Raw genomic sequence first — 16761 nt, 5'->3', positions numbered from 1 at the left:
GGCCAGCGCTATTGGGCGGTATGAGGTGTTTCAAGTGGGGACTTGCCTTGCTTCAGGAGAGGGACCAAGCGGCTTATCTTCCATTCTTCGGGAACCATGCCATCCTGCCAAGATAAGTTGTAGAGATGTAACAGTTCTCTCCGTGCGCCATCACTCAGGTTGTTCAAGGCGCGGTAGGATATTCCATCTGGTCCTGCGGATGAAGAACGCCTGCATAGAGCAAGAGCCGCTTCTAGTTCCTCCATTATGAATGGAAGATCCATGCGGCCGTCACGTGAAACAGGGATGCGACTGGGGGCTGGAAAGCCTGGACCGGTTGCTTGGCCAGCGATCCTTGCACAAAAGTCTTCTGCAACATCAGCCTTTGGCCGCCCCTGGAAGAGCGCCAGCGCCTTGAATGGGAAGTGTTGTTCAGGGAAGGAACGTAGACCACGTATGGTTCTCCAGATGTGGGAAAGTGGCTTTCGGGGGTCTAGTGACTGGCGAAATCTTGCCCAACGTCGAGATGCCAATCTATCCATGCGACGTTGAAGTTTCTTTTGTAGTCGTCTGGCTGTCCTAAGGTCTTCGATGGACTTTGTACGCCGGTAACGCCGCTCCGCACGACGACGGAGCGCACGAAGTCGCTCCAACTCTATATCCAATTCCGTGTGCTTAGACGAAACCGTGACCGTGCGCGTGGCGTGTAGCATTGCAGACTTGATTGCTTCCTCTAAACCAGAGGACAAGCCCTCTCGACAAGCATCCTCCATGGTGGAAGTAAAAGTGGTCCAATCAATTAATCGAATGGTGTTCCGTGGGGTGGGACTGGACATTCCTTTGATGACAAGGTATGTGGGAATATGATCACTCCCGTGTGTCTCGATATCCGAAAACCATTTACCTATCTTGTGAAAGTGCTGGAGACGAAAGCTAGGTCAAGACAGCTGCCATAATTCACGCCTCGTATAAACGTTGGGCTGCCGTCATTCAGAAGTGAAAGGCCGTGGTTACAGGCGAAGTTTGCAAGTCTTTGCCCTCTTGCATTTGTTTTTGCGCTTCCCCGTGCTATATGGTGCGCATTAAAATCTCCGATGATGATATATGGGGCAGGGCACACAGACAAGATGTTCGTTAATCGTTTGGGATCAAAGGTACTTGAAGGCGATATATAAACGCCTACAAGTGTAAACATGAGTTTGCCCTTTTTAATGGTGAGGCAAACGTATTGATTTTTATCATGAGGCGGAATCGGCTGGCGAACATAGGTCAGTTCTCGACGAATAAAAACGATGACTTTGCTGCATGCATTAGTTGTTGCGGATATAACAGCTTCGTATCCCGATAATCTGACTGGTTTTGACACATTAGGCTCACATATGACAATGATTGGGAACAAATTGATTGGGAACAAACGGATTCTTCCAATCTCATCAATTGGCGGACTCTTACTGTCGGCGCATCATAGACCACCTTCAAGGAGCTTCGCGCCCACCTAACGCCCGCCTTCGTCGACAGCTGACGCAATTTAAGATTGCCAACCGTGTCCTGTACCGTCATGTCTATCACCCTGACGGTCAGCGCTGGGTTCCTGTCCTGCCACGCTCTCTACGTGCTCATGTCCTGCAGGCTTCTCACGACGACATGACTGCTGGTCACCTTTGTTTCCAGAAAACCTATGACCGCATCAAAGGTCGCTTCTACTGGCCTGGATTGTCCGCCAGTGTAGCGAGGTATGTCGCTTCCTGCGCCCTATGTCAGCGTCGAAAGCTCCCTACATCAGCTCCAAGCGGACAACTGCAACCGGTTCCTTGTCCATCGCAACCATTTGAAATCGTTGGCATTGACCTGTATGGTCCTCTTCCTGTGACTCCCACCGGTAAACGATGGATTGTGACAGCCGTTGATCACTTGACACGCTACGCCGAAACAACTTGTGTGAGCTCTGCCTCAGCCTCTGAAGTTGCTGCATTCATACTTCAATCCTTAATACTGCGCCACGGTGCTCCTCGCGTCCTCCTGAGCGACCGTGGCAAAGCATTCCTCTCGCAACTAGTAGACGAAGTACTCAGAGCCTCCGGAACCACCCACAAGACTACCTCCAGTTACCATCCGCAAACTAACGGCCTCACAGAGCGATTTCATCGCACGCTGTCAGACATGCTAGCCATGTACATCGAACCGGATCACAGAAACTGGGACGCAATTTTGCCATTCGTGACTTTTGCGTATAATACCGCCGTTCAACGCACGACCGGTTACTCGCCATTCTACCTTGTCTATGGTCGTTCGCCCAGTTCCTGTCTTGACGTCTCTTTCTTCGCGCCAACTGTTAATCAATGTCCATCCTCCTGTGAAGAATATGTGTCCCGCATTCTGCGTTGTCGCCAGCTCGCCCGCATCAACACCGAAGCACAGCAACAGGACCGCAAGCAGCATTACGACGCCTCTCATCGCGTCGTGTGCTTCCACCCTGGCGACGAAGTGCTACTCCGGACACCAGTTCGTACTCCTGGCTTGTGTGACAAGTTTCAACTTCGGTTCATCGGCCCCTACAAAGTCTTGGAGCAGACTTCCCCGGTTAACTATCGCGTGGTACCAGTTATTGTGCCAAGTGACCGCCGCTGCCGCGCTGCTGAGGTTGTCCACGTGTCCCGTATGAAGCCTTTCACGAGGCGTTCACCGCCCCTTTGAATTGCGGCCAGGATGGCCGCTCTCGCGCGAGGGGACATTAGTGTAGCGCGATATAAGCTATTCTTTGTCATCTGTACATGATCATCATCATGTGGGGCTCATATGGGGTTCTTCTTCATCATCACTTGTGGGGCTGGCTCTCGAGTGTGATCCGTGCTGTGGGCGTGATCGCTTCGCCGTATCTTCGAGTCGGAATAAACGTAGTGACAACTGCTACGTCACAGTATATATATACTGACGAAAGTCCGAAAGGCGTGATTTTAGTCCTCTTGCGTTCCACTGTATGATTGACGCTGCCTTGACTTCCTCTCGAAACGATGGGCGATGGCTGGCCATGTCTCTATTCGAGGGACTCAAGCACTGGGCTTAAGGCGTCCAGTACTTTCAGTGCATTTTGAGCAGACATAGTTCCAAGGTTCGACAGAATCACTCGAATGGCATCTATGAGGGGACGCAGCATTGAAAGAACTTGATCTGCTTTGGGCGTGGCATCAGCGGCAGGAGTAGGCTCCCGAGCGGGCTTGACAATCTGTAGTTCTGTGGGAGATTGCTGGCTCGGAAGCGCAGGCCATTCTTCTTGAGACAAATTCCTTTCAGGTGACTTCCTTGTGCTGTTCAGCCCCTTTTTGGCCTGATTGGAGAATATGGGTGCTACAATGGAAGCGGCCCTCTCCTTCGGCGGCTCTGCCTTATTTGAGGAGGTTCGGTGACGCCGACGCCGACGCCGGATCGTTGCAGCAGCCTCCCTGTGTGTCGAATTGTCCCGAACCATTTGCTTGAGAACAGCGACCTCTTTCTTGATGCGAGGGCAGTCCCTAGACGAGGCAGCATGGGAACCATTACAGTTGCCGCACTTTAGGACAGTAGCCCGGCATGTCTCCTCCGCGTGAGGTTCAGCACAACGGGGACACAGTATCGAGTTTGGGCAGACACCCTTGACATGTCCTAGCCTTAAGCACTGATGGCATTGAAGAGGCCTTTGTACGAAGGGCCGAACAGGGTGTCGGAAGTGACCGACTTTGACGTGTGTTGGTAAGCAATCTCCTTTGAAGATCAGTTTGACGCAGCGCGATGTTCCAAGGCGGCTCACACGCGTGATGACAACACCCTCACTGGCTGGTTTGACGAGGATAGGCAAGTCCGCGTTGGGAATGGCGACATCGATGTCATAAATGACACCTGCTGTGGATGCGTCATCCATCGGGATATATGAACGCACTTTGATGCGCCCTAGCACCGAGATTTGCTTCAGTTTTTCGAGCGCACTCCCGTTGGTAACATCGATTGCGAGGACATTTTTGCGTGTATTTATCCGAATGTCCTTAATTTCATTCGGCACGACCCCTTCCAAGAAAACAGATAGTTCTTGCCTGTTTAGCAGTCGGAGGTTGTTTGAGGGCTCTTCGGGTACGAACACGATGGCATGAGGCCAGCGTTCAGGCCTTGACTTCAGAGTCGCCGTGCTCGCTTGCGTTGATGGGTTCGCGTTGACAGTCCTCCTTTTGGCCCTCTTTCTGCGGACAGTGATGAAGCTATCATCCGATGAGTCTTCATCCGACATCGAGTATAACTCAGTGTCCTCGGTGTCACTGAGCACGCTTCCTCTCTTCCTAGTGAGGGGCGGCCTTGATGACCTCTGGCCAGGAGGGCCTCTGGAAGGCTCCGCGTCCATGGCCACAAAACCGGGAGCCGAGGCACCAGGAAATTCCGAAGAATTTGTCGGAAACCAGAGAACACAGATAGAAGCGTTCTAAGAAGAAGGCACTTCGTCGTCGTTCGTTCACTCAGGCTTTACCGTGGAAAGCTTAGGCAGAGATACACAGTGAATATTGATAAGAAAACTTCACGACGACGACATGGACTATGTTTTCAGGTGTAGTGGCAAGAGTGGCAAGCATGCTCGCATGCCGTGTACATATGCAACCTACAGATCTCCGTCTATAGGCGGCTGGCTAGCCTCCCTGGTTTTGCTTTTATTTTCTCTCTCTCGCTCCTGGTGAAGCAGGCAGACAAGCTGCAGTCAACCTACCTTTTTAGTGTCTGCCGCACCCGACATTGGGAATCGTAGCGTACAGCTACTGTTGGCAATTTAAGCCTGTAACGTCGCCTTTTTAATAAAAACAGTCGGTTTCGCTGCCTACGTTCCTGGACAATTCAGACGCAAACTCGTCGTGCCCCCCCGACTTTATGCAAGCCCGGGGCGACGGAGTAAGGCAAGACATTGCACCGATATAGGCCACACCCATAAAAGACGGACGCACCTCGCCTAAATTGATTTGTATGGATACGCTTCCCATAATCAGTGAGAAGAGTGGAGCAGAGGCTCCTCCCCAAAAAAAGCTTGATGCGCGTGCCCTCCATCCCTCCGCTCATCAAGAAATTAAAGATGTAATTTCTTCCTTACGGGTGTCACCGGCACGAAGTGGATGTGCCCCAGTTGAGCAACTGCGAGTAAGCTGTTGTTATGCACCGCACGCACGAACAGCCAAATTCGCGCCAAGAGTGGCGACGCAGAAAAGAGCCGGTCGCACGAACGGGTCGTTTTAATATGGGAATATCTCTACCAACTCCGCCCCCCCCCCCTGCTCTCCTCGTCTGTGGGTGTGGGCCATCGCCGAGCAGAAGCACCCCAGGACGAATGAGTTTGTTTGACAAATGAGCATCACTTGCGCAAAGAAACGGAAAAAAACAAACTTTTCCGAAGTGTTACGTTTAACGACAAGGAAGCGCCTGAGCAAAGTGAAGGCGCGTGAACGGGAAATTAAACACATATGATAAGGAAGCAGAGATATTCCAAGACGAAGCGAATCGCCGGCGCATGCGTGACACTTGCCGCTGCGTTTTTGGGCTATCACAGACCAGTGCATCGGCCAGCGTCGCAGTGCGTATACGTACTCCGTGAGCAGCAGCAGGGTGCGCCTGGAGCACGCCACGGCGTCGCGGATGATGTCCTGCAGCAGGAAGCCGCCCTTGAAGTTTCGCTCGTAGGTGCAGACCGAGAAGCCGAGCGCCTCGACGCCGGGCAGCAGCTGGGCGTGCACCCAGCCGGCGTCGCGGCTGCTGAACGAGAGGAACACGTCGAACAGCTTCTCTTCGTCCAGCTCGTCCTCCTTGATGCACTGCAGCGAGCGGCACACGCCGCGCGCGTACAGCCACACCTTCAGCTCGCGCTTGTAGCGCAGGTAGGCCGCCGACAGCGCCAGCCCGATCACCAGCGACACTGCGCGGGAGGCCGGGGAAAAGGGGAAGACGTGTCAACGGCGTGGACACGCGCTCCGACCTGATTCTGACCCTTGTCTTTTGTCGACGGGAGAAAGAAAAGGGCACTAAAGATCATTAATCGAAAGCTGAAACTAATGACGCTCAGCCTTCATCAGTCCGTCAGAATCTGCGATTTCAATTAAATTTGCTTCGTTCATCTAGAAATACGCACAAAGTGCGAATGGCCCACCCTTGTGTTGGCAGGTCTAGTGCGGTGGCACAAACTGATCTCATTAGGAACACAAACTAATATCAGAAATATTTGGTCTCTGCCTCTAGTCGATCCTTCTTTGTGTAATGTCCGTAATTAATTTTCAAACGTTTGAATTACAGCGATGGCGCTGTTTCATGTATTGGACAGGCTTGCCAGATTTGGATACCTTGCGCCAAATTGGCTGCTTTTCAAAGCTCGTGGCGGGAAAAACTTTGTGTTGGGGAAAAAAAAACCTGAGGATTCAGGACATATTGAGAATGAAGTTTAGACTGATGGCACAGAATCGTAACCTATTCAGGATTAAATATTAAATTGTGGGGTTTTACGCGCCAAAACCACGATATAGTTATGAGACAAGCCGTTGTGAGTGACTCCGAATTAATTCTGACCACCTGGGGTTCTATAGCGTGCACCCAATGCACGGTACATGGGCATTTTTTTTTTTCATTTCGGCCCCATCGTAATGCGGCCGCCGCTGGCCCTCATGCTTAGCAGCGCAACGCAAAAGCCTCTACGCCACTACGGCTGGTACTATTCAGGATCTCTTCCTCAAATGACTGCTTACGTAAATAGCAGTATTTATCGTTAACTCGAGTATCGGCAAAGTTTATTTCTATTAGTCGATAGGTTTAAATTTGCAAGAGAATATGCCCTACTCAGTATTTCTTGTCTCTTGGGAAAATATGTTTTTCTCGCTGTTTTTGTAGTCACATAATGACGTGTTCATGCGCCCAATTTCACAGGGAACCCCAAGGAGCAGCAGATTACATTTGTTCTCTAATAAAACCGATGCTTTCACTTTGTAGTTTTCTGAACATTCAACAATAAAGGACTCATATCACCGTGCGTGCGTACGTGCGTGCGTGAGCTATAAAGCTGCTGGTCCACGCCGTTCATGCGATAAGAGACCAAGACATATTTCCTTGTTTCCTTTGTGGACAACTGAAGACATGCATTTCCTTGCGCTATTATCCGATAGCGAGCATGTTTGCCTTCAGAATTATCGGAGGCCGCCAGCACTCCTGTTTACCGTGTTCTTGCCGCGGCCACTGTAAGATACTCAAAGCGCTCTACGAAGGAGTAACGAACACGTGTGATAAACGCACCCAAGATGGGCAGTATGTACACGATGGCTCGTGGAACAGCTCCCGGGCACAGTTGTTTCTGCCCTAATGTCACAAAGGGCTTCAGGGACACCAGTGAATTGGAGCTCTCGGCGCACGTGATGTCTGCGACATCCACGATCTACAGAAGGTAAGCATGGCAGCGAATCAGCACTAAAGAATACAGTTAAATGTTGTTTTCTATTAAAAAATAAACAAAAACAACATATCAGCACATAAGTGAGAAAACGTCCCTTAACACTTACATCGACGTTGCGCCTTTAAATACAAAATGCCCTTTTCGGCGAGCGAGCTCAGGCTCCGAAACTTACCACATGACCGTGCGATTCAATCCACTGTCTGAAAGGGTAGTCGCCGCACTCGCACACGAAAGGGTTGGCGGACAGCCGCAACGACGTCAGGTTGTGCTTCGTCACGAAGGCGTACGGGAACCGCTTCATACGGTTGCTACTCAAGTCGAGAGAGCGCACGTTTTCGGGTATCTCGGTCAGATTGAAGCTTGTCAGGAGGTTATTTCTGAGGGAGAGAACTTCGAGGTGTGGCGCACCGTTGATGAGAGCGTCGCCAATCTCTTCGATGCTGTTATCGCGGAGTTCCAACTCGACTGTGCCCCCTGGAAATACTTGCGGCGCGCGGTTCAGTGCCGCCGATGTGCAGTCGACGGCGATGGCTCGGTCACCAAGGGAGTCTTCTCGGCAGTCGCACCGACAACCCAGCTCGCAGTCCTTTTCCCACCTGATCAGGTCGTCCTTCGTGAGCCCGTTAAAGAGCTTTCCTTTCAGCCACTGTGGCCCCGCACATGGCAGGTAGTTTCCCGCCCGTGCTTCACCGTCGGGCCGCATAAGCCAAGCCATTCTGCAGTCACATATTAGGGGGTTCTCTAGAAGCATAGAGTAAAACAAAACAAAAATATTTTGTATCAAACTCGGGAACACAGGTTATCATGCAAGAAGCGTCTTTGCCACATGCTCGCAAATAACGTCACAAATAACGTGCGCCTGTGATCAGCATAAAAATAAGAATTAATTTATGGGGTGCCAAAACCTATGAATGCATGCCGTAATGGGAAACTCTAGAATAATTTTGACCACTGAGATTCCTTAACGCGCACTTTAGCTTAAGTACGCGAGCGCTCTTGCATTTCGCCCCCATCGAGATGTGGCCGCTACGGCTGGTGTCGCACCCGCGACCTCGAGCTTGGCAGCGCAACGCCGTAGCTACGGAGCAACGGCTGCGGGTTGAGCGTCATAACAATTTGCCTGGTATAGAAATGCCTACGCGCAACAAATGACGCTGATTTGAATGTTCATTAAGCGAAGCCTCTTTGGATAGTACCCCGAGAGGTTTGGCTTGCGTGTGTATAGGTATGTTTCTCGCCGAGTAGATGACGTAGAGATCTCGAGGCAGACGAATCGGCGTATATACCCATCTGTAAGGTCCCTATGCAACAGTACCGCTGACGGGATATGTCCTACAGGAATACGCAATGAGACAACAAACATTTCATAAATATCCTCACTACAACAAACATTCACCTTCAAGCGCATAATTATTTTAATAACGTGAAGGTTTTTTAGCCCACTTATCTGCGTTTTTGGCATGGCTGCTCGTTTGGTTTCTGGCCTAGTGAACGTGGTCGATCTCAGAGACAATGAAATGGTAAACTGAGCCGATCTTATAGATGGTGTAATCAAAACGGGGTCGATCCCGGACTATAGTTCGCGATCATGTGGATCGCATAGGGGTGGTCTCCACAATCGCGCGGTCGTCTAGGTGGGACAGCGTTGGTAAGCCAGTATTGTAGGAGTGCGTGGCACTTGGGGCGCCTCTGTCATGGTACTACAGCACATTCTCAAAGCTAAAACGAGGCGCCTTGCCGGGCAGGCACCGGCACGTTTAACTACAACTTTTGCTGAAATTCAGGCACAACTTGACGTCTACAGCGCGTCGCTGGGGTTTCCGTCTTGTATTGGAGAGACAGCACATGCGACTTTGTATGTTAGGCAGCGTCCTGCGTCTTAGGTGAGTGGAAGTCGGAACATAGCTCTCGAAGACTCTGAAACATGCACCGAGTCAGTTCCGGCTCCAATATATATGCTGCCTGACATATTTTCCTACGAGCGCATTACGTTCGTTCAAGAAATATTTCATGAGATGGCAGAGTTCTATGCAGAAAGCGCAAGCGATTCCACTAGTATATCGTACATAGACTAAAGCAAACCGCTTCGCAGAAATAGCCTACCGTCAAGGATGATCGTCGGCTTCTTCTTTAGCGCCTTGGCGAAGTCACTGCGGCGCAGCAGCTCCACTCGGTTTCGCCTTAGGAAGAGCCCCACCAGGTTATTGGCACCTGTAAAAGCTCCTCGCACATTGCTGATGTTGTTCGCTGTTAGTTGAATAGAAGCCAGGCGGCCATCGTTGGCGAACTCGCCGTTTTCCAGGGACTGGATTGCGTTGTTGGAGGCGTCCACGTAACGTAGCTTGGGCAGATTCCTCGAAGAGTCGTTGAGCGCCAGGAGCAGGTTGTCTTGCAGCAGAAGCTTGTCGAGGATAACGAGCCCCACGAAGGCGTTCCTTCCTACCCACTGTATCTTGTTATCACTCAAGTTGATCTCAACCAGGCCACTGTTGTCGCTAAATGTGCCGTCAGGAACGTGGGTCACCAGATTGCTCCTGAGCGAAATCTTTCTCAATAGCGTTAGACCCTTGAAGGCGCTGGTGATGTCCTCAATCCGGTTGGACGACAACTTCAGGTCCTTCAGGCGACGCGTCCTGCCAAACACTCCTGTCACGCTAGCTAAGCGGTTTTCCGACAATCCCAGGTATTCCAGCTTTGAGTCTCTATTAAAAACCGACTCGTTTAAATACAATATGCTGTTGCGGCTGAGGTCCAGACGGGTCATTTCTTCCAAAGCCGCAAAGGAACCGACCTCCACTTGAGTTATTTCATTGTCGTTCAAGAAGAGTTCTTCAATCATGGCGTTCGACGATGCGACTTCACTTATAGCGTTAATTCGATTATGCTCGAGATTAAGCGTACTTAAGTAAGGCATTCTTGCTTTCAACAACCTGTCGACGTCTGCAATCATATTGTAACTCAAGTCGAGAGTCTGAAAGACGAGAAAAAGAAAGAGCGGACATGAGTGGACATGTAACAGTACCAATGGAAGCTGCGCCAGTGCCACATTGAAAAAGCTAGCAATAAAAGCCTAAAATGCAGCGTTCAGCAAACAACCGTCTGTTCCAATGACCAGCCAACAGTATCATGCGAACTACACACGAGGGTGCATATAACCTGAATCTACGAGCATTCTAAACAAAAGCGCGTATCAGTTCATTTATGTAACATTGGTCATTCCATATATGTCTTCGATTTCTTATACTTGCAGTTTGTTAAACAAGTGTAACGATGGCCTGCTTTTCTTCTTTTTTTCACTCATTAAAATAACTGAATAATGCGCACTGCAGTGCGGTTTGTGAGACATTTAAATGAGCGCGAAAGTAATTTTAATGTACTCGCGTATTATTTCATTTCTTAATGAACAGCAACAATAATCAAACGAAAATCGACGCTCACCTCTATGTAAGGCATATCGTCGAACACGCCGTTTACCTCTGCAATGTTGTTGTTACGAAACTCAACTTTCTTCAACTTTCTCGTATTCTTGAATAGGGCAGCTGGCAGCTGCCGTATTCTGTTGCCGGAAACGCGCAAATGCTGCAGATTAGGTAAGCCCCACAGATATTTTTCATCGATTCGCTCGATCGCGTTGAAGCGAATGTCCAACTCGAACAGTCCGGGCAAAGATAACACGCCTTGAAGGAATCGGATGCGGTTCTTGCGCACTTCGAGCCAGCGCAAGTGCTTCGCCGCAGCCAAGCCTCGGGGCAAAGCCTCCAGCTGGTCGTTCTCTAGCAGCATTCGCGACATTCGGCCCAAAGCACCGATGGCTTCATCCCCGATGTCACGCAGGGGGCTGTTGACGATGATCAACATGATGATTGTGTGGTTTGAGAACCACGCGGCCGGCAGCTCGGTCATTTGAACATGGTCGAAGGTCAGTTTCCTGTGGACAACACCCTCGAGCTTGGCCATGTCGGCGTCAAGTTCGTGCGGTTGAGATACATTCCTGCAGAGTGTCAGAGCCCCTTGACTGATGACAAAACATTCGCAGCGCTCTAGCTTCGGGCAGGTAGCGTTCACATGGCGCCACGACTCTCGGGCCTCGGACGAGCGGAAAGCGCACGTCATTAACAGCATGCACACAAGCAGGCCTACCCGACGCAGCACTTCTTTTGCCGATGGTGGCATCTTTTTTTCATCTGTATCCAGAGTTTTCGCACGGTCGGCGGCGCGTCTGCGCAGCACACGTTGCACAGCACACCCCTACGATACGACGGCACTGGCAACTTACGACGAGCGGAGCACGGACAGCGATAACATTTATTTTTCTTTGTTAACCGACGAAGATAGAGCGCGGTGAGGGGAAAGAAAAACGTAACAGAAACGGCGCATTCCGAGTGTACAGTATTGCATGTGCGGATTGCAATTGTCGCAAGAGAGCAGCAGAAAGTATATGTATACAAGGATAGTAGGAGAATACAGCACGTGGTAAACCACAGTCAACATATAGCAAAGCCGGAGGGACAAGCGTTATTGCGAAAGATCTTGGTTCGATGACTATTGCTGTATTTTTTTCTCCTTTTTGCTGACTGAAACTCGCGCAAGTTGGTTTCGCGATGCTAACACCACTGGGAAATGCGACAGCACTGGTTGTGGCGTCCGATCGACCTACTTTCTAAAGAAGGCGCTGCACTTCTCTAATGAAGCAGCTCTTATTTGCTCGTGCCAGATCTTTTCGCCTGGGTCTCGTGCCTAGAGTAGTCGTATATAGCAAGGAGAAGTTGGCGTGGTCGCGCAAGCAGAAGCACCGACGTGCGAAGGAAGACTCCCTGGTAGACGAGACTTCCGTGCGCATGTTCCTCTCCGAGAAAGCTTTCTGACGCACAAAGGAAGCCTATCCGGTGCGTTTACTCCCTCGGTCTTCTAAGGAATGCTGATGACGTTAATGGCGAGAGTATTCAGTTTGTTTGAATGAGCTTGTATGTATATGAGCAGCGCTTCTATTCTAAAAGCTCTAAAAAAATTTTGCGCTTGCAGCTCCTTTGTATGTATTCGCTCAAATTTCGCAAGAAAATCTCATTTTTACTCCGCGTCGTTCAATTATCTGCAAGTCCGGATGAACAAGGCCAACCATAAGCTAAGCGGTTTTTATTGAACGATGCGGATAAAAAAAAGTGCGATCAGATCGCAAAGTTTCAGTGAAAAGAAAGTAACGATGAGCGTAAGATCTTCCTTTATAAAGTAGTCAGAATAAAATCGCAGGCCCAGAGAATTTCCCCGTGGCGTAAGGATAAGTTTGACATAAGTATATCACAGCACTCATAGGCGAAGAGTTTTCATTTTTCTGAAGGGGAAGGGGGGAGGGGGGGGGAGCTTGACCAGCTTTCCGAATATATATATATACACTTTTTTTTTCTTCCACTTGAAGAAACTTCGTGTGACCTCGAACAATTGAGCGCTGAGTAAAGGGAAAATGAGACATGCGCAACTCTTGCATTTGCTTCGAGTTGTCCATAAATTCAACTTCGCCTTTCCATCTGCTAGCCGCCTGGTCAGCTCAGATGGTAGAGCGGCTGCTCCTGAAAGTCGGTGGTCCCCGGGTTCGAGTACCGGACCAGGACGGATTTTTCTTCAACTGCGAAGCTTTTCTTTCGAGGAACCCGTATGGGTTTCCTTTGTAGCAATTGCTACGAATGGGTGGATGTCTCATTTTGCCTTAATTACTTCTCTCCACCTTGCGGGTTTCCGCAGAACTATTACTTCAAATTGAGCGCTGAAGTTACGGCGTTACATGGGTATATACAAGACCTCATAGTCGGAGACAGTCAAGTTTTACAGCCTGAGTCCTCTCTGCGGTGTAATTTTCCTTCGTGTAATTCTCGCATACTTGGCTATCACTAATGCTGCTTCGCCTTTCCGGCGAAACTGCAGCCTCACTCTCTCTTTTTTTCTTTTTCTGTGAGTCCGAGTATAAGCCCTGCTGCGCATGATTGCTGTTGATTCTTATTTCGAGTGAATCCGGCTTAACTTCATTACGGTTAATGAGTGAATTTTACACAGTGTTCCCCGACTACCACGCAGCAAGGCTTTAAAAAGGAGCAGTTGCGTTACTCGAAGAAAACCTAGTGCATATTAATTCCAGTACAGTTTAGTAGCCGCCAGTAATGCTTTCGTTATTGAGATTTAATTCGGTAATTGCATTTAATGGCGTAACTCGAGAAGTACTGTCCTAATTTTCAGTGTCAATGAGCCATTTGTAAGCACCCCAAAATGACATCTAACTGCGGTGTTTTCATCGACGTACTAATTGTGCACATTTTTTTTTTCCGACTGGTAAAGAAACCTCACGAAATATGAAAAATACCACGTGAGTGCGTTCCCACCTGCATCATAAAGCATCGTCCTCAAATAAGCTGATTGAAAGCAACTGCATTGCCTGTCGCAAGCCCGAAGAGACAGCGCATCGCTTTGATTATGGTATGGAAGGAGCCGCAACAGCAGGTTTCGCGGCTTCGCATCTATTCTTTCCTCTCATTTCTACGTCACAATTATTATCCGTCTTTAAAGGCCAACTGATCACATTGATACCAAAAGCCCCTTGATAACGCGGCAGAAGCGCCGCTCTGACCACGCACGAGGCGTGAAAAGCAATGTAATAGGCATAGAATGCTTCAAAATCCCGGCTTTGCTCGCACCGCTTCAAAGAGTGCGCGCGAAGCTAATTTTCGCGCCAGAAACTTGCTTCGGACCAAAGCCATATTTAAAGTGACCGTTTTATTTTTCATGAAAGTGTATACGTGCTGCAGAAACAGGTTCGTGTCAAAATATAAAAGCGAAATAAACCGACCGGGAAGCGACCAACGTGTATAGAAAAGGCAAAACCGATGCGTTGAAGAAAGTAAATATACCACTTCTAAATGAGCCGAATTGGCAATCAGGATGTCTGCACAAAAAAAAGGGGGGGGGGGGGGAAAGAACGCCGTCAGATTTCGGTGTGCCCTTATTATCTACGAATTCGTAAGCTGCATTTAACACCAGCCTAGAGAACATGTTCGAATAGGTCTCCTTTTTTGCAGCTACGCAGTACTGTGTCCGTTTTATCACATCTTCAGTGGATTTCTTGGTGACCACGACGCTCGAATTCTAGGGCAGACATCCGTCATCCTTGCATTGAACTAATCTGACGTCCGTCTTGATCATGTAAGCACGATCTTTCACATAACCACAAAGAAAGAAATCGAGTGGAGAGAGGTCAAGTGACCCAGCCGGCCAATTTACAGGCCCGTGCCTTCCAATCTATTGCGCATGAAAAGTCGCATCCAGCCAGTTTCGTCCTCGGCAACTGCTGTGTGCGGGTGCCCCATCTTGCTGATACCACAAAAGTGGAAGAGGTGACAATGGGGCTTCGCTGAGAAACTCATCCACCACTCCTCCAAGGAGTTCGTCCACGCAACGCTGTCCAGTCAGTGTGTGATCGAAGAAGATGGGACCGATTATAGCACCGGCGTAAATTCCGAACCGCACATTGAACGACCACTGGTACTGGTGCCGGTTCCACTTTGCCCAGTGTAAATTGGAGTCCTTCCAATAGTGTGCATTATGCAAATATACCTAGGCGTTTCTGCGAAAATTGGCTTCATCTGTGCACATGATGATGCTTCAAAAATTCCGGTGACTCATCGGCTTCTGTGAGGACCCTATTGGAGAAGTATTGGTGTTGGCTAAGGTGGTACGGGTGAAAGGCCGTCATTTAGAATCTTCCAAACTTATGGCTTGGAAATCGGTACCTGGGCGGCCACATCCCGCACGCTACAATGAGGGTTTGAAGCGATAAATGCTAAACATCCATGCGTAGGCTATAGGACTCAAAGACGAAGTCCTCCGTCGCTGTTTCGTGAAGCTGCCTGTTTGTCTCAGGTTTTCATCATAATTTGTGATGATAGTGGATGCGTTTGGTCTACCGCCATACTTCCATGGCTGGTATGTATGTTTGCGGCCTTGCTCTCGTTGCCATTTGGAGATCCCAAGGCAAGGACCATGTTTACTTTCTGCTCATTCGAGAGACACATGGCAAATGGGACAAAACAAAGCGCACATTTAAACCTTTGCACCGACGTTGTCAATTCGCTTTTGTGGTGATAGGTCTTGTGGCAAAAAAAAACAAGCAACATATGTGCACTTTATGTATGCTAAGACAACAGCTATACACAGCTTGTTTCTGACTAACACCAAACGCGACGTGTTACTTCGGCCGGGGCGCGGCAGATAAGGCACTAGATCGATCACGATGTTTTGTTTTTCTTTATTTCCTTTATTTCGTTCTGGATAACTCAGAGGGAGCCTGTTCGAGGGTGCTGCTTTATGATCCGGGTGGGAGCGCAGTCACGTGGTATTGTTCAGATTTCGCGGGATTTATTTATCAGTCGGAAAAAAAATTAGTACGCAATTAGTACATCGCTGAAAATACCGCAGTTAAATCTCCCTTGTCTGTGCCTTCAAATGCTCATTGACACTTTGATAATTATGACAGTACGTCTCGAGTTAGATAATTAATTACAATTACCTAATTAAATCTCTGTAACGAAAAAAATTACTGGCAGCTACTCCACTGTACTGTAAACAATACGCACTCGGTCTTCTTCGAGTAACGCAACTGCTCTATTTTTAAATCTGGGCGCATGGCAGTTAATTGGGACACTCTGTACATATTTATGACCTTTGCATGCAACTGACGATGTTTCCATCCCTTCTAAATGTTGTAAATAATTAGAAGATTATTTTTTTTTCATGAGTCGTTAGCATTGCTTATTGGAAAGAGAAGCAATACTAAGACACAGAACGTTCACGTGCATTTTACGTGCCATTGATAAAAGTCTCTGCTGAAGGGGTCACTGAAGTATGTAGGTTTTTTTTTTATGGTCAGAAAAGCACGCAAAGCAATTTGAAGCGTGGTGAACACACAGCAACATATTCATTCTCTAGGCATAGGCTATCCATACCTTTAGAAATAGTTTTTAACTGGCTACCTCCACCTCTTTCAAAAATATGATAAACTTTATCCTGTGTGTATACTTAAATCTATTCTGCATGTACATGGCGTTTACAGTGGAAATTTAAAATAATGTGGAAGTGAGAAAATAAGGATGAGGCAGCCGCCGCTAGTGCTCCTAATGCGCTTGTCCTCATATTGCCAGGATTTGCAGAAACAAAGCGAAAGTATGAATTAAAAGCCCTGCATGTCCGTGCCAACAATGATGCAGTAAGCTATTAGCGCCAGTGAAATTTCAAGTGATAAGGTCGAGGAAAGTGAAAAAAAGAAACTCTGGTAATGGCACTTTAGGTGTGTGTGTGTGGGGGGGGGGGGG

At 48.8% G+C, this 16761-nt stretch overlaps 1 protein-coding gene across 1 annotated transcript in view; it reads right to left on the bottom strand.

Moving 5' to 3' along the window:
• Positions 1-16761, bottom strand: part of LOC139047563 (uncharacterized) — a 60509-nt gene that overhangs the window by 3528 nt on the left and 40220 nt on the right. Inside the window, exons 8-12 of the mRNA XM_070521417.1 lie at positions 10850-11659; positions 9515-10382; positions 7584-8152; positions 7255-7393; positions 5569-5893 (exon numbers count right to left, since the gene is read on the bottom strand). Coding sequence (XP_070377518.1) covers positions 5569-5893; positions 7255-7393; positions 7584-8152; positions 9515-10382; positions 10850-11659 — 2711 coding nt within the window. The remainder of the gene's footprint in view (positions 1-5568; positions 5894-7254; positions 7394-7583; positions 8153-9514; positions 10383-10849; positions 11660-16761) is intronic.

Source organism: Dermacentor albipictus, chromosome 1 (assembly GCF_038994185.2).
Source record: "Dermacentor albipictus isolate Rhodes 1998 colony chromosome 1, USDA_Dalb.pri_finalv2, whole genome shotgun sequence".
NCBI lineage: Eukaryota > Metazoa > Arthropoda > Arachnida > Ixodida > Ixodidae > Dermacentor > Dermacentor albipictus.
The sequence above is the reverse complement of the archived record's forward strand: the minus strand, read 5'-3'. Positions and strand labels throughout refer to the sequence as shown.